At 37.3% G+C, this 18871-nt stretch overlaps 1 protein-coding gene across 1 annotated transcript in view; it reads right to left on the reverse strand.

Annotated features, from left to right (window-relative positions):
- Positions 1-1073: 1073 nt before the first annotated feature.
- The window catches only part of PRMT8 (protein arginine methyltransferase 8), a 48982-nt gene continuing 31184 nt past the window's right edge, over positions 1074-18871 (reverse strand). The window contains exons 7-10 of the mRNA XM_061988831.1: positions 15817-15932; positions 8434-8584; positions 3242-3363; positions 1074-1506 (exon numbers count right to left, since the gene is read on the reverse strand). Of these exons, the coding sequence (XP_061844815.1) occupies positions 1423-1506; positions 3242-3363; positions 8434-8584; positions 15817-15932 (473 nt within the window). The 3' untranslated portion in view covers positions 1074-1422. The remainder of the gene's footprint in view (positions 1507-3241; positions 3364-8433; positions 8585-15816; positions 15933-18871) is intronic.

Below are 18871 nucleotides of genomic sequence, written 5' to 3' on the forward strand. Positions count from 1 at the left end.
CAGTGAACTACACTGCAAATGGTATCTTTCATGGCTGAATTAGTTTAATTTCATTCTACATAGATACCATGTGATATAATCCTTAGACCATAATCTTTAGATCATAAGAAAATGGAGGCACTGTACCGTTTTTGTGAAGAGAAAACCAATAGAAATAGTTTCTAAAAAGTGAAAAGTTGGCAAATACTGGCAAAATACATCTTCAAGTATGTTTTATTTGCAGATGATTTAAAAGATATTTTTAGGCAAAAACCTACTCAGATTCATCCAGTATATGATGGAATATGGTTTACTGACTGTTTCCAGACAGACTGGAAAAGGGATATATAGGACCAAGAATGAAATTCTTGACAAATTACATGTGATTAAATGGTCAACATTCATATAGTAAAAAGACTTGATACTTACATATGAAGAATTATAAGCAGCTAGTATATCATGTATAAGCAGGAGATATTGTAAGAAAAACAAGGAGTGTAAGGGGATGGGGAACCTACAGACATCTTAGTAATATCAGAAGCCACAGACATTTTTTAATGACATTAGCTTGTTCCTGCAAAGCACTGTACTCTTGAGAATAGTATTTTGCAAATAACTATGGCATTGCTAAGAAACATGAATTACCCAGCATTTCAGAGACTTTGCATTACTCACATTTAAATATTAGATGTCTGATCTCAGAAGGTCTCATGCAAAATCCAGCTATAAAAACTCACCACAGAATATTTTCAAGGATAGAAAGCTATGTTTTTTTAAGCTCTGACAGACACCCAGTTGTGAACGTGAATTTTACAACAAACGGTCCACATTTTCCAGAGGACATTAAAAAAGTTAGCTGTTAAACGTTCTGTAAATGCCCAGCTCTTGTCTACACTTTGCACCAAAACTTTAAGTTTGGACAGTTAATAGAATGGTATCACATCATTATCTTTCAAGAACTGCATAATGAGAATTAAATAATCACGAAAAGTTCCTATTATGATATGACATTTTTTCTCATGTACAATATATATATTCATTTATATTGAATATGTCAAATAATACTATCACAGTAATGTGCTGTAATGGTCTTTCATAGTGAGAAAACTGTCCTAATCATCTTTAACATGCAAAGCTTGGAAGAACCAGAAATTCACAGTATTACAATTTGTATATGCATCTTCTGCCATTCTAAAGTTAGCTAGAACACTCAAGACCATTGCTTGTTTTTCCTATGTTTGACAAAAGCTACAGTTCTGTATACTGTACAGTGGGATCCCAGCTCCATGCACTATCTCCACAAAGGATCAGGTTACCACTTTCACCAGAGTAAACATTCTAGTGTTTAATATAGTAATCGTGTGAACAGTTGTTCCTAGCTTGAAGTTCAGCAGTTGAGGACTTGATAAGATTCTCCATTTCATCTCTCTGAAAAGTTTCTTGCTAGCGCATTTTGTAGTCATTAGATACTGACATTTCACATAGCTGTCCTTTAAAATCCAAGTCTACTGTGAAATCCAGGTCACGCTGTAAAAAGATTTAAATGTAACATATAAGTAAGATGGTAAGTTTAGTGTATGAATTCAGTTACCATTGCTCAGGTTGGAAAGACCTGCAGATTCAAGAGATGTCTACTGTGGTTTCTGACTTCTTTTAACTGCTGTTAACACTGAAAAAGCAGGATATAAGATGTGTAATAGCATTCACGATACAATCTATGTTTAGGGCATATTTGTATATTCTTAAAGCTGATTTAGTGTCCTGGTTACAACTAGGAAGCTTCTGAAATGCTGTGCTATCATACATATTCTATAACGATTTTAGAAGAGCATCCCCCTTTGAGATGCCCTTAAGCTAGGGTAAAGGTCTTTCACACTATTCCAGAATAGACTTAGTAAACTTCCCATTGTAAAGAAGCACTCAGTCATTCTTTGTTTTATAATAACATGTTTTTTGAAAGAGGCATTACACAGCCCTACAAAAGAAAGCTCTTTACAGACTTGAAAGGCTTCATGTTTCAGAAGAATAAGTGGTCTTAAGGTAGCTATCAAGAGCACATTAATTTAGCGCCTGAATCAGCATTCAGGTGGTTACTGCTGTGCCAATAAATTTGAAATATTTCTTCATTTTTCTCTCAAATAAAAATTGATACAGTCAACCCAAAATAAACTATTCCAGTCTCAAGGATAATATAAAGGTGGGAAAGAGACTATTTTCATCTACTTTTACAGCAAGCAGTAGCTTCAGGAATGAATGTGTTTGTCTAATGTCATACTTATTTTGTGTTTATTTCTTCCCCTGTATAAACACTACTATGAAAACCATTTCCAATCTGTATTTGGTACAAAAAAAGGAAAAATAATGCAAAAAACCAAGGCAATGAAATGTTAAGTTTTTAACAATTATAAGTGCATAGATGTATTATAACCATGTTATTTTAATGGCTGTATGTTGTAATAGAAAACTAAGAGGTTCTGCTCAAGGTTTTTGGCAGAAAATGGTGCCACTGTTTCTTCCAGAAGCCATACTTCTCATGTTATCTCCTAGGTTTGAACTGTCCACCAGACCATAATCTCCTTACAAATTAAAACCAGCACTGAATAACTGACATACTTTTAGCGGAATTTAGATCATAGCACAGAATTTGAGGAATTTTTCAACAGTCATGACAGTGTGACAGTCATCATACTTTAGCTTTAGTCTTAAATAAGACACCTGTATTTTCTGTGGAAAGGCACAATTTTTAAACAACCCTATCACTTGATTAATGGGTTCAAGTACATTTGATCAGTGAGTTCATTCTGACATTTAGCTGAAATCTGTTACTTAGTTTCCTAATGGAGAGTTCTTGGCACTGAGTGGGAAATCTGGCTATAGATGTGGAACCGAAGTATTTACTCTTGATCATCCTGTGTTGGCAGAAGAGAACTCACCACTTATTTTAGTGACAGTATGGACAGACTCTTGCCTACTTGTGTCACAAAATGTGAGCCAAGATGGCTCAGGGGGTAGGTGATTGGCTGATGTACTTGAATCAGTTCTTCCTTCCCATGCTAGCTTGTTTGCAAGCTGAGTTCTGTAACATTAGCACAGCGTTATCACTGTCACCAGCTTTGGTGAAGCTGTGACTAGAAGTCTTAATAATAAACATTAATTTAGAGCCTTTAGCATTCTCACTGTTTTACTTATATGCGTTTTATTTACTGTTGATTACAGTTGGTGATCAATAGAGTTGGAATTGGAATCACTGATGATGACTCACCACATTTTTTGCATTTGGTTTCATGGATATAGTCCCATAGATTTCTTCTCCTCGTCTTACAGTTAAATAGTCCTCTAAGTAAAAGACAGTTTGCTTCCAGTGAGTATAGGGAGCATCAGGTGCTAAAAAATATAGATGGGTATTATTTACAGAAATTTCATTTTTGTCTAACAAATCAAATTAAGACTTGGGAACAATTGAAAAAAGCCTTTCTTCTCACAGAATGCTTTAACTTGTGTATTATTAGCAAACATGCTTTACAACAACACATAGTGGGCTGTGTTCTGATTTTTACTGGAATATCTCACATATGTATCACACCATCAAGAAGGATTCCACAAAGAGGGTTTCTGGGCACAATAGGCACTTTTTTAAGGCTTTCCTTTCAACCCACACACATTCAATCTGTACCACTAAGTGCTTTGAAAGTCAAAAGTCTTGAAGTTAGTTCAAAAAGCAATTAGACAAAAGCATGAAAGAAAGGTTCATCAAAAACGATTAATCACAGTGTCACAGATGAAACTTTTGACTCATGATCCCAGGACAGCAGATTTTATAGAAGCTGGTGAAAGAATACTTGCACCTTGACCTGTTTTTTGACTTTTCAAAGCCATATGTTATGGGCAATTTCCCAAAGATGAATACTAGTGTAAATTAATTTCTAGTCGTGCTTAGCAGAATATTTTGATAACCTTCTGCTATTACAGGTTTTTATTTTACTTGTTTTTATTTCTGATTTCAATCAAATATTTTAGTAGTACCTAATGAATTTGTATCGGTTCATTATTGAGGTAAAGAGCATCTTGGAACATGAGAGCTGTACTAGTTCAGAAACTTCCTGACTTGTCAAAAAAGCCTCCAATAAATTTATCTTTCTTATGTTTGTTGCCCCAATCACTGTCTTGATGCAGACATGGGCCAAGTCATAGAATCATAGAATCATAGAATGGTAGGGATTGGAAGGGACCTTTAGAGATCATCTAGTCCAACCCCCCTGCAGAAGAAGGGTCACCTAGACCAGGTCGCATAGGAACATGTTCAGGTGGGTCTTGAAGATCTCCAAGGAAACAGACTCCACAACCCCTCTGGGCAGCCTGTGCCACTGCTCCCTCACAGTCAAATAGTTTTTTCTTGTCTTTGAGGGGAACTTTTTGTGTTTCAGCTTCATCCCATTACCCCTTGTCCTGTACTATCTACTATAGAAAAAAAGGGATGTCCCAATCTCCTGACACCCACCCTTTACATATTTATAAATGTTAATAAGATCACCCCTCAGTCTCCTCTTCTTCAGACTAAACAGCCCCAGTTCCTGCAGCCTTTCCTTGTATGAAAGATGTTCCAGACCCCTGATCATCTTGGTGGCCCTGCACTTCTCTGTCCCTCTTGAGCTGAGGAGCCCAGAACTGGACACAGGACTCCAGATTGAGGCCTCACCAGGGCAGAGTAGAGAGAGAGAAGAACCTCCCTTGACCTGGTGGCCACACTCTTCTTGATTGCTTCCCAGGATGCCATTGGCCACAAGGGATATTGCTGGCTCATATTTAGTTTATTATCAATCAGGACTCCCAGGTCTCTCTCCGCAGAGCTGCTCTTCAGCAGTTTGACCCCCAGCCTGTACTGGTGCAGGAGGTTGTTCTTTCCCAGATGCAGGACTCTGCACTTGTCCTTGTTGAACCTCAGGAGGTTCCTCTAAGAGAAATGTATGCAATCATGCTAATAATATCTTAACACTGTTTAATAAAACGTTTCAACATTTCATTTTCATTTCAACATAAATATTTTTTAAAATATTTGGTTTTAGAAACTTTTTGTGGTGGGAAATAATGAAGCCTTTTAAAAAAACTTACGAAAGGATTTCCTAACAGGTTTTGTTTTTTTCAAAATTCTAGAATCAGAAGACTGATAGAATGAACTTTTGTCAGTTACTGTGTTGACTCAATCTCAATTGCTAAATGGAGTGATATTGTTGCAGGTGTTCAGATTCAAAATCTATTTTCCATTTGGACATGCCTCTATGAAATTTCTAACTGAGAATAAGTTAAACCAAAACAGAACTGAACTTAAATCCTAACTGCTACATTGGTACATATACATGCGGAGCTAACTTCCTTGGAAAAATCTGACAAAACTTGTCCATTATCAACAAGGTATGTGTATAATGTAGGCACGCGTCTTCAAGTCCACTCCAAATAATACACTTATTTTTTTCATAATTAAAAAAAAATGACATACCAGTGAAGTGGTGGTTCCTCACGTCCTCAATATCCTTGAATATTCTAAGTTGGATATACTACTGACTTCAGTAGAGTTTTGCCAACAGACACTAGTTGAGAATCTAGACCATTTTTCTAGACAGCGGTGTGAATTCCTTCAGTTACAGATGGTCAAGTGACCTTTTTATAGAATAACATATTCAGTACCTACATTATCATGATGTGCTGAATAGAGACAGAGAACCACTTTCCTCAGCCTACTACAGGTCAGGATGATTGGTCAAATTTTCTGCAAAGGCATACTTCTGACTCATTGAGTTTGCTGCTCACCAGAATCTTTCCCAACAAAGTTAATTTGGCCCAAGCAAAAGCACAGAGTTGTTTGATCTTAGCTGAAAGACTTTGTATGTGGCTTTTCTGAACTTTATAAGCTCCTCATCAACCCATTTTGCACATGTGTACATCTTGATAAATGGCAGCCCTTTCTCTTCAGCCGACGCTCCTCCCAGTTTGGGATTAGAGAGGCACCAAATGGGACCCAAAGGAAACCTTGGACTAAGTACTGTGTGAATGAGTCACAACCAATTGGACTTCCCCAAGGTTCAGAGTGGTCCCTGGATCTGTAGTAACTGGTGATATGGCTGTTGCCTCATTTGCATCAAAAGAAGACAGAGTGAACTCTGGCTCTATAAGAAGCCTTTGTCAAAACCACACAAACTTGAACATGGACTTGAAAACTGTAAGAATCTGACTTTGCATGGATATCTGGATACCAGCTCTTCATCGTTTGCATGCAAAGACATCCAAACTTTTTTATTTGGTGGTCCATACAGACTGATGGAGAAGTTAGTTACTGAAGTAAGATGTTCAGAGAATTGTGAGTAAAGTAAAGAAAAACATTCAATAGGAGAAATGTAGCCTTTGCCAAGTGACAGGAGACAGAATTTGGAGACATAAGAAGCCTCTCCAAGCAAGCCTCCAAGGAGGCTGAACTACCAGTAGCTGAGAGATCTAGCTGCAGAAAAAAATGATGAAAAAGGTCAAGCCATGAAAGCTGAAAGGGACCTAAAATGTGTATGACTAAGCATTCAGACCCTCTGAAGTAGCAGCCTGTGGGACCTTACAGCTAGCTTTGAGAAGCTAGGTTTTCAAGCACTGCTGATGAACCCCATTCCTTGATGGAGGTTCAGAAATACTGGAGATTGTGACTCCTTTCCAATCTTTTTAATGACAGGTAGGCACAAAATACTTTGTACATACATTTGCAAGTTGAGATGGGTCTGCAAAACCTCTCTGTAAGAAAAACACCATGCCAAACTTGATATCTGTTCTAGGCTTTCACCCTAATGCAATTTAACTTCCAAGACCACCACCTGTGGTGGTCTTGCAGAACATTTCTAAGTGCCTGAGTGAGCCCTCTATTCCATACATCCAAGAGGCAAGAAGAGTCAAGAAAGTCCTTACCCCAGCTGCCTTTTTGCTACTTGGGTACTTGGGTGAGTCTATGTCTGCTCTGCAGACAAACAATTCCTCACAATAACATAATAGGTCCTTTTCCATGCCACTCTTGATGCTTATTGACTGAGATGTCTGAGAGTCAAGAAAAATTTGGGTTTGAGGGACAGACTTACCGATGAGACACATATGACTCGAAAACATAAATCAAATATTTATATTCAATGGATTTTTTTAAACATGTATGTTCATAAACCAGAAACGCATTTAATTATTCCTTTGCAGATGAAGCCACATTCTCAAAGATATATAAAAGACTTTTTGTGTAGTTCTGGCAATATAAGTAGACCTCCTTTACTAAGGCAGGTTTCAGTTAGCATCATAATACAGTAATTACACCTTTCACTCAAAGCTATTTTTTTATAGAAAGCTGGAGGTTTGACTATATTACCTTTTAGAAAAGATTAATGGGTTGCCTTCTGATGAATAAAAAAATCAGCCTTCTTTGGAAAAAAAAAATGCCTAAAACTAAACTCAGAAATATTAGCACTTCAAGATATCAAAGTGCTTCATGGATGCTTCATGTCTCTCTAGCTCCACTTTGTTTCCTAGCACATACTGATGCCTATCATAATGTGGGAAATAACATAGTATAACACATTTATAGAATATACAGGGAAACACAGTTATTGAAAAACATAAGAATATGAAATACCAAATAACATCATCTATATCACTATGCTTCTAAAATAAAAAATGTCAAAGCTTGAGAGCACCTGGGAAGGCAGGAGCCATTTACACCTGTTTGAGCTGTAATTTATTATTCTTGTCATTAAAGTAGTCATGAGTTTTTTACATTTCTTGCAATGTTGGCTGATTTATTCACTAAGAAAATGATGCCATATAGGAATGGAGGTATTCCTTTAAATATTTGCTCACCAAGGTAAGTTAGAGTTTCTCATTTGGGTTGTTAGCGCCAATGAATATAAACAGTATGCATATGGTTATATCTTTGAAAAAAGTAATGGTTTTGCTCTAAACATGGAGACAAGCAAGTTTTGGGGGAAACTAGGATGCAGAGCTACTATCTCTCACTGAGACAATTTCCTGTCTGAGAAATTTGATACGGAATTTAGATACAACAGGTAATGGGAACAAGCTCCTGTGGAATCTCCTTCTCTGGAGATTTTCAAAACCCACCTGCACATGTTCCTGTGTGACCGGATCTAGCTGGACTTGCTTTAGCAGGGGGTTTGGACTAGATCATCTCTAGAGGTCCCTTCCAACCCCTGTGATTCTGTTATAATTCCCTCTGAGCTATAAGCTTGGTAGCCATTATGACGTCTTGCCTCTGTTTTTGCCAAGCAGCTGTCCTTTCCCCATCCTGCTTACCTCCTCATTTTGGAGGAGGACAATTTTCATCACCGAAATTCAAACCTAGTGGTATGGTAAATCTTCCTGTACCATCTGACCAATAGCACTGATATACTGATAACAACAGAAATGAAAAGAAATACAGATTACCTGTAGAAAATCCCATCTTCTTGTGGCACTTTGTAAATTCAATATTAAAATAAGTAACCAAGGCATGAATGTAATCATTACGCTGAATTTGGAGGCAGAATGCAGAAGTAAATGACAATTCTTCAGTCTTCACTGTATAAATATCTACTTCCTGTTTTGAGAAGATAAAAGACATATTCAGATGTCCGCAACTGTAAAGTTAAGTGATGCATTTAAGCTTTTTTTTTTCATGAACAGTCAAAAAGACAACTGGCAGCCCTTTGACACTGTAAGAAATCAACAGTACATTTGAATATATCAAATCACCAGCAAAGGATCCAGTTATCTAACTAAGTTGACAGCAAGATAAGAGGCACCACTCACAGATGAGTGTGTGTTTTTGGGAATGGCTGTGAGGGGCTGCAGGAGCTGGACGAAATCAAGTTAAATTGTGCTTTGATAAGTATAGGTACGATCGATGTTGAAAGGTAGGTACAGGTCTCAGTTCTAAGACTTTTTGTCATCGGGGACTGTCAGCATGAGGAAGGATGGCAGATATGGGTTTTTAGTAAAAATAAACTTCTGATTTGAGTATCTCTGGAACAGATTGTGCCAAGCCATCAAAACATGTTAGGTATGACAGAGACCTGCTTTTTGATGATAGTGCCTTCTAGTCCCCTGTGAGATAACCCATTCTAAATAGTAAACACAGGAATCTTACTGGAACAGAAGCAAATAATGTAAATTTTACTAGAGCTTGATTTCAATGGTTGGGAACAATGATGTGATCTCCAATACCGCTTATTTCCATCAATAGTTAAATGTCACTGTTCAAGACTTAACTGAGTTTTTTAGATGGATCTGATTTTCCCAGCTAGGTATTGCTATTGTCTGGATTATTTCCAAAACTTATAGTCAAGACAGGAAGGACAGTAAGTTTGAAATACAATTATTCATATTCTACACTATGGGAAATGTTTCCTATCAGTGCACTTTCTGATATCCTCCTAAGCACATCTGGCCTCATTATCCTTGTTGTCCTTCTCAGAGCATATTTGACTAGAGACAGATACCCCAAAATTATTTTCTCTCTCTTATTCAGAAAGTCAGTATTACCAAAAAAAACCTGCCCAGGCACACAGAGAAACAGCAGCTTTGTAAATAGAAACATCATCTTCCTCTACCAAGCAGGAATCATGATATTGAGCTCACCAGCATTACTTCAGACTTACGTTGCAAAAATCTCCAGTAGAGAGCTCTTTTAGCCTCATTTAGGGCATAATTGCTCTTTCAGCAATTGCATTCTGTAATATAAAAGAAGTCCGCAAAAACAGACATAAAAAGATACAGCCATACTTTGGTTACTGAAGTCTTTCCAACTCCTACCATTCTATGATTCTGTGTTTCTAATTGACCCATGCTTGTAAGTGATAATTTAAAGCTGCAGTAGCCTTAACATGTTGTTGGTTTTGGTTTTGGTTTTTTTCCTCAAAAGAAGATAAAAAGAAAAAAACATGGTGTGTATTGGCAGACTTCCATAGCAGCCTGCAAAATTTTCTTTGACAAGCTACATTGGACTGGTGGTGATAGCTACAGATTTCTGTATTTTTTTGTTGGTTTTTTAGTGGTATCACTGTGAGGAAACTGCGAATGAAGTCTGATGATGAGGTACATAAAAGGGATTCAGATGATCTAACTCCCTCTCTCTAAGTTGTGTTGGCTCTGCAGGGTAAAGTGAAATTAAAAGGAATAGAAAGTATTTTCATTAGAGAAATAGAAATTTCTCAGAAATACTGAGCAGATGTGCTGGATAAAATTTTGGACACTTTTGCAGACATGTTTTTAAGGTCATGCAAGACATGTGACAAATGTGGCGATGTTTATTAAATAGTTTTGAAACTGGTCTAGTCCTGTTTTGGTGATCACTTTGAATCATACTCTGGCTATTATATTAAATATCACTGTTCATTAAATGTTAACAGCACAGAGAGCAAATGCTATCTTTGCATAAAATAAGTGGAAAAGTAACGATTTACCAGATTTCAAAGACAATTACAACAAAATTATAGTTGCATAGTTAGGCAGGGACCCGATCAAAAGACAACTCTTAATCATGACAAAAAAATAAAATGAGTTAAGCTGAGTGTCAGAATTATCAGCTAAATGAGGAGGCTTAAACTGTGTTTAACACCGTGTGAAAGTCCATGAGCTAGCTCATGCTACATGTCCCTGTTGCAGACAGATAAGACAGAGGTCCAGACTCTATATTCACTGCATAAAGAATGGTCCTTGGGCTGTCCTATGACACAAATTGCTTTAGGACTGAGCAAATGAAGTTTAAAAGATCATTTAGCATCACAGGGATGACAATGAGGTTGAGATGCAGTGTTGCCAGCTGCTATGTATTTCTTGTTTGAATGGTATCATTGTAGCTGAAAGCAACTGAACTAATGAGAACGGTGAATCAAATTTGCTGATGGGAAAAATGCTGACTTGCTACTTGATTAATTAATCTAATTAAGTTTGCTTCTAGAGTGCCACCATACCGCTTCTCTGATTTCCTTTCCAGACTGTCAGCTTAGCTAGGATTGTGTGAGCGTAGGCACAAGTTAAAGACTCAAATCTCAGTGAATGTCTGTTTTTGCTGAGTTGGTTTGGTTGGTTTTGGATTTGGGATGGGTTTTTTTACCCCCTTCCTCTCTCCCATTACACCAGTTGTCTTGGTTTGGACAGAGAGCAAAATGCTGACCGCCAACATAGGATGTGATGGCAAAGGCAGTGCTACTCATAGCAGGTAAAGGTGCTAAACTGTTGTAAAAGCTGGAGAACAGGTGGCATTGGTAGAAGCAGTATTAGTAGCTTTATGGTAGATGATTGATATGAAGGCTGAGAAGTAAAATTAATTGCTAGGGAAAGGACAAAGGGCCAAACCCTCTTTTCTGACAAGCATCAAGAAGATTACCTATATTGTCAGTTGCACACATGTATACAGATGTAAGGGGAGCACTGAACGTAAGTCAGCTTCCCAACACAGTCACTTTACCAAAATAAAATTAGTTTCTTTTTTTCTGTTTTTAAAGAGTGGGCAGAGAACTAACAGTACTAATGTGGGAAGAGAAAAAACATCAAATTCTAGGTGTTTTGGGGGAGCAGTGAAAAGAAGAATGGAGTATTTGAGATGGTTTGGACTAGATATTGCAGCATACATTGTTCTTCCATTAGATGAAATAACAGAAAGCAAGTGTAGATATGGATTCTAGATAACAGATAACCTCATCCTCCAGTCAGGGACCCTCTTTTGCCATCTTCCTGTTTACATGGAAGGAAATGCCTGAAAATTACTAGGGTGTTGTTGGTTGTGGGTTTGCTGGAAGGTGGGATAATAGAGGAAAAAAAAAGGAGGAAAAAGGGCAGTGTTGAAGAAAGATGGAAAATAAGTGGCATGGGTGCCTTTTGCTTTGTTTTAGAAGCTGGGAGAAATGAATGTGATTAGGGAGCTCATTGAAGTTGCAGTGGAACAAGAGAAAGGTCTCACGAGGAATGCTTTGTCCTCTACCTCATAGTTAAAATCACTATGGGAGAAGAACAGAAGACTCACTAGAGCTCATAGACAAGTGTCTCACCTGAGTGGCCAGATGTCTTTTGAGAAACAGCACCTTTTTGCAGAAAATACTGCAGAACCTTTGAAATAAGACTTCATACAGGTGAATCGTGGCATTTTCAAAACAGTGGAAATTTCTCAAAGAACTGGATATTTAAGCATGAGTCACTGTTTTTTGCTATTACACTATGCTCTCTGATAAACAAGAATGTTGCATACTTATTTTTCTGCAGGGAAGGCAGTTTGTATTTTAAGTATCATTAAAATGTGTAATCTTCCAGTAATGTGTGACTTGCAGGAACTTTCAAGTTCCTGGAAAGTGTGGAACAAATGGGAGCATAAAAGTAGGCTGGTTTGGGGTGGTTTTTTTGGTTCTTTCTCTGTGGCTAGATAGAAGACAATATTCAGGAAAGTCCAACAGTATTTTCTAATTATAAAATGGCTCCTTTTTAATTCTTGTTTGGTTTCATGAGTTTTTGCCACTTTCTCATTGCAGGGTTTTCTACAGCTGCACGGATAACTGATTTATTGTTACCGTAGCCTCTGGTGCTGACATTAAATCAAAATCAACATGGAGAAAAAGTTTTGGGTCAACTGAAACCCATTTGTATTTCTCTCATATACAAGGGGATCAGATAAGAAAACACAACTGTTTTAATGTTTGAAACAAAATTTTCTACTCTTGCAGGCAATGTTACTGAAAGCAAGGGGCCATCAGAAGGACACTTGTACACTTTCCCTGAGATTAATTATTGATACTGGTGGTTTAAAGATGCTTTGGTACCACTGCCCTCTCTGGCTGATTTGGTCTGAATTTAAACAGAGGACCCCTACTTGCCACAAAAATTCCTATGCCCCTGGGAGAAAAGGGAAGAAAGAGAAAAGGGAATTGCTTCCACAACAGACTATGTACAGGGACATTGTATTCCCTGCATGCATCATGTCCAGTGCACCCTGTGGCATAGTGGCTAGAGTTCCTTGAAAGGTTCAAGGAGCCCAATTCCTAAAAAGTACAAACATGAAAATTTTACTCATCTCCAGCATTCTAGATAAATGTCATGGTTACATAGCATGCAAGGATTTCAGTGAGCTGTCGCCCAGCTTGAGAGTTCGACAGAGAGGAACCTCATCAGGTTCAACAAGGGTAAGTGCAGAGTCCTACACCTGGGGAGAAACAATCCCATGCACCAGTACAGGCTGGGGACTGACCTGCTGGAGAACAGCTCTGCAGAGGGAGTGGTTGTTGATAATAAACTGAACATGAGCCACCAATGTGCCCTTATGGCCAAGAAGGCCAATGGCATCCTGGGATGTATCAAGAAGAGAGTGGCCAGCAGGTGGAGGGAGGTTCTCCTCCTCCCCTACTCTGCCCTGGTGAGGCCTCGTCTGGAGTTCTGTGTCCAGTTCTTGGCTCCCCAGCTCAAGAGGGATAGGGAACTTCCGGAGAGTGTCCAGCGCAGGGCCACCAAGATGATCAGGGGACTGAAGCATCTTCCTTATGAGGAAAGGCTGCAGGAACTGGGGCTGTTTAGTCTGGGGAAGAGGAAATTTAGGGGGAATCTCACTGATATTTACAAATATCTAAATGGTGGATGTCAGGAGGTTGGGACATCCTTTTTTTCTGTTGTATCTAGCAACAGGACAAGGGGAAATGGGATGAAGCTGGAACACAAAAAGTTTTTTTTGGTTTTTTTTTTTCCACATAAGAAAAAACTATTTGACTGTGAAGTGGACAGAGCACTGGCACAGGCTGCCCAGGGAGGCTGTGAAGTCTCCTTCTCTGGAGGTTTTCAAAACCTGCCTGGATGTGTTCCTGTGTGACCTGATCTAGGTGGACTTGCTTTAGCAGTGGGGGTTGGACTAGATGATCTCTAAAGGTCTCTTTCAACCCCTACCATTATAAGATTCTATGAAGGGTTGTTGTTTTATTTTTCAGATTTTGTAGAACATATCAAAGCATCTTCAATTGGGAAATGAAATAACTACAGAGCACAGGGTTCTGATTGAACTATTAGGAATGCATCTAATGACTAGTCCACCTATTGACTGATCAGACTCATTTGGTAGACACCTTAAATTGGATGGCTATGGGTTGAATACACCCCTAAAAAAATCCCTTTTTGAAGCTAATCAGAATAATCTGTATCATCTTGAAATGCTGTAATAAAACATTTGAATTAACATTACTGCTTTGTTTATTCTCAAATGTTCTCTTAGGTTAATATTACTCTCCGAATTCACAAATATTCTAAGGATCAAAGAAATGCACTTTATATAAATAAACCGTGTGTCAAAGTAAAATAAAATAAAAAGAAATGCAGCCTCAGTTTTTCCTGCTTTCAATTTGCTAGCTTAAACAAAAACCTCCCTCCTTTCTGACTTTTATTGAGAATTTTCTCTTTTTTTTAGTTATTGTTTTGTGAGATTAAGGACAAATTTTGGAATGGGATTGTTATTACTCACTTTGCTCTCAAGGTGCCATTATGTGGTAAAGCACAATTCAGTGTGTGGACAAAAGATGCCAGACCACATAGAATTAAATGTAAAGCATGAATAGGAACATTTTAAAAAACTTTGTCTGCCTACTTTTGAAGGCTTTCTAAAGAAGATGTTAAGATTTGCAGTTCATTTAAAGACATGCAGCTTTTACAACTTCCTCTTCCAGAGAAGACAGATCATTTTGCCACCTGATCTCTCACTCTCCAGACATAATTTATACGGTCCAAATAGCTCTTTATTTTGTGTGCACTGCAATTTTAACTTACTCTGGCTCAGGCTGTTTCCAGACACAACCATCTTGTGATCCTCTCAGTGCAGATGAACCTCATTGCATACATGCTTCCAGTTTCTACTTTTGTTTCTTTTTACTGCTTTCAGTAAAGGTTCTGTTGACTAAAGGTATGTCTTTTCTTTTTGCCTATGGGAATGCTTAATGCTGTGTTTGTTACTGGTGAAAAGTGAAAGGCAAAATATTAGAAATAAGTGGGATACATGAGCACACTCTTTGATTCATGGACCAGATCCGACCACACTGCTATTGATGTGGACAGCCTTATTCATGACAGTAGGCCCACATGACAAGGATTCCTTCACATGGAAGGAATTTTAGAGCTTTTAATTTAGAGCAGGCTTAACTTGGTCTTGCAAACAGGAAGTAGTGGCTAGTCTGTCTTATATGCAGGATAGGGTAGAAGCTAACCTCCAGCTGCAGATTTTGGGGCTAGAAGATCACAGTAATATTCTGGGTAAGGCTAAGAATTAGGAAGTTATACAAATAAATTAGGTTCCAATTCTCATGTTCTGGAGTAAATTAGAGTTACTTCATCAGACCTTCAGTCTTTTTTACTGCAAACAATATTAATTTAGGCCTTCTCCTCAGAAGCGTTCTATCAGTAATTTCCAACCTCTTTTTACAAGAAAGTAGGGTAATTAAAATTAATATCTACATACGCCGTAACTCTATTTATCTAGTATTTGCACATATATAATTTGTAAGTCTTTAAGTTATGGTTTGCAGTAGCCAGTTGAGTACAGCTATAAGCAGCATCTTGATTTTGGGTATTTCAAAAGCGATCGAAGTATCATCATACATAGTTCAGGTGACAGTATTGGGCATGTGCAACATACCAGTACTTACTAATTTAAAACTGCACAATTTTCTTTCTTAGTGTGATAGCACTTTATGATGATGGCTTCTGCAGCTAGTCAGAAACATACAAAGCTGTTATTAAAACGCAAGTAGAGGTCTCAAAAGAATCCTAGGTGTAAACATTCATAATTAGGTATATTTGGAATTCCCAAACCTTTATTAAACAGGCATTGGTCACCACTTGCTTTGGATCTACTATGTCCACCAAAGGCTCCTTCATGGCAACATCCCTAATACAGGTCATGTCAAAGCCGTACACATTCTCCCACCCTGTCAATGCAAATGGATGTGTCAAAAGATTAGCAGTAATAATTCTATTTTTTCATTTATTTCTCAAATCTTTCATTTGAAAGAATTTCTACCATCCCCTAACTTTCAGATCCACCCTCTAGCTCTTTGGTCCATGTCATCGTTGCTATTTCACAGGTAATGCAATTGTGGCAAAATAACCCCTCAATTTATTTTTTTGAGCAAGAGGCCCTTATTTTTTTGTCTCCCCAAAACTTTATATATTGTATATCTCTTACGTTTTATGAGATTTGTTGGTGATGGTCATGGATGGTCACGTTTGAGAGTGTTACCCAAAATCATATAATATGTTAGGCTGGGATTTGGAAACAGTTGCTAAGGTTCTGTCATTTCCTATCCATTCTGGTTAATCATTTTTGTATAGATTGCTATTCAATCATCAGTTTGCATGCTATTTTAATTATTTAAGTAGTCTTAGTTTCAGCAAGTGAATTACTGACAGAAGTAAAATTGCAGGTGCATTTCAGTGCTTGAGGCATCCACATCTTAAACTATATGTGTACATCATCACAAAAAAGAAAAAATATCCCCTTTTTAATAGACTTATAAGCCATGCTGATCTTCTATATTTGAACTGTTCTGATTGTTCTGATAAATGCTTCTTAGCCTGATGAGGGTTTTTTCCTTTTTATTTTTTGTTGAACAAAATGAAAACATTGAAATGTTTAAAATTATGCTGGCTCTGCTTTTAACATTGCATAACAAAAGAAAACAAAAAACCTCAAAAAAGTAAAATCTGGGCCTTATGAATCAATTACATGAGTCAGGGTCCATTTGCTCCATCTAAAAGTCTAAATTGAGTACTGTGAACTTTTAAAAGAATTGTTTGAACACAAGCAAGGCAAATTGATAGACAGCAATAATGAGCATGTTTGAAATATCTTGGTTTTTCAGAGCATATAGGGCCAGTGTTCCCAGAGAACTATGTAGTATGAGCAAAAAAATCAGTTTCAAATAATTTCAAAACTGGAACAAATATGGACATGAACAGTCCTTCTATATGGTATCACTTTATTGGGCTATGAGTTTCTCAGTATTTCAGAGGAGCTAGTGATCAAAACTTTCATTTTAGGCATCACTAGCATGTGGGAACTTCATATTTATATTCATAGAAGCCATATGCTTTTATACTATTACTCAGAAACGAGTAACTAGGAAACGCTGAAGGAACAATTTATTAACAGAGTTGTAGGAGCTTCTATCACTTGATGTGCTTTGGCCTACATGGGATACCTTTGAAATACATGCCCCAAGTTTGTATTAGGCAGAGACCTCTTACAGGAGTTAAAAGACATAATTATATTTTACATTTTGTAGGAAATAAGAGTAAATCACTACTGTAGTACTCTGTAGCATTAATAAAGTTTGAGTAATCAGAATTCATCAGATGTTTTTTGAGAAATCTCATATTGCATTACTTCTTAACCAATATGATGGCTCTTGGAAGCCAAGACTCTATGCATCCTAGAGAGAAAAAGACAAAAAATTGAAATGTACAGAGACACAATCAAGGATTTATAAACTGAAAACCAAGAGAAGGTGGTGGTGCAGATAGGTACTGAGATGGAAACTGAAGAAGACTCAGATGAGTGGTGAAGGGAAACAAGAGGTCAAACGAGAAAAGAAAGTGTCTTAAAGGAACAGAACATTTTAGAAAAGAAAAAAAAAACCTTGACTTTTTTTTTTTTTTTTAAATGATGAAAAAAAACCCCGAAAACAGATGTATTTTCTGTGAGAAAAAAAAGAAAAAGAAAAAAAAAAAAAAGACTCAAGGCCTAGAAAGGAAGGGGTTCAAAAACAAGGTGAAAGAAAGCATAAGGGATTTTTTTTTTTTAGGCCAAAATGGCTTTGATTCCTGTACAGAATGGATATGTCATATATCCTTTTGAATCTGTAACTTCTCTAAGGCATTTAACTGCCAAAGTCATCACATAACTGAGCAGAAAAAATCTAGAGTGCATTTAAGGAGTAGCTATAATTCTCCCTGAAACCTATGTAGAAATTCTTATCACTGTCTCACTGCACTGGGCTTGATTTTGACCCAAAACAGTTTTTACCCTTTAGCAGTTCTGTGTATTAGCATTGAATTTGATTACAGAAACATCAAACTTTCTTTTCTGAGAGGCAGGGAACGAAGAGTTAAGCATTTTAATTTAAAGGTTGATTGAACCCACAAATTTTATCCAAGCTTTTCCATATTTTCTTAATTATAAAACTGCTTATTTTCCAAAATAAGCAAAATGCCTTTCAGTGAAACCAATCAGCTCTAAAAGAGAAAGAAAACTTAAAAATAGATATTTTTTTAAAAAGAGTGATATAATGTAAAAGGTACTCATAAGCCAAACTGTTATGACCAAACAAATCAAATTTGGGTACATCAAGTTGAATGTGAACCAGGAGTATGACCTTGTCATGATGAGTGTGAACCACACACACTAAGGAAAGAGGAGTGTCCTAGAACATCAGGTTTGCTTAGCCTGTGACAACAAAGACTAATGGTGAGATCTAATTGTTATCTGCTGCTACAGAAAAAAAAGCAGAAGTCAGATTCCCTTGAGGTGACAAGGGACAATGAAGGCAAGTTTCAGCAAGGAAAATTCTGAGTGGATATTCAGAAACATGTTTACACATAAGTATACTTATGGCATTTGAACAAGCAGAATCCCCATCTCTTGACTGCAGGGCAGTCCTGCAGTGACCTTGAACTGTGAAATCTGGCCTGCTTTGAACAGGAGGCTGAACAAAGTGACATGTATAGGTCACTAACAACTGTTGATTAATGAAATTTCAAGAAAAAAAAGCAAACCATTTTAAATGTAAAGGTAAAGTCCATTTTATTCATCTATCAACTAAATGAAAAAGTTCAGGACTTTGTTCGTATCAAGGGAAAATGGAAAATT

The sequence above is a fragment of the Colius striatus genome, chromosome 1, assembly GCF_028858725.1.
Source record: "Colius striatus isolate bColStr4 chromosome 1, bColStr4.1.hap1, whole genome shotgun sequence".
NCBI classification, from domain to species: domain Eukaryota; kingdom Metazoa; phylum Chordata; class Aves; order Coliiformes; family Coliidae; genus Colius; species Colius striatus.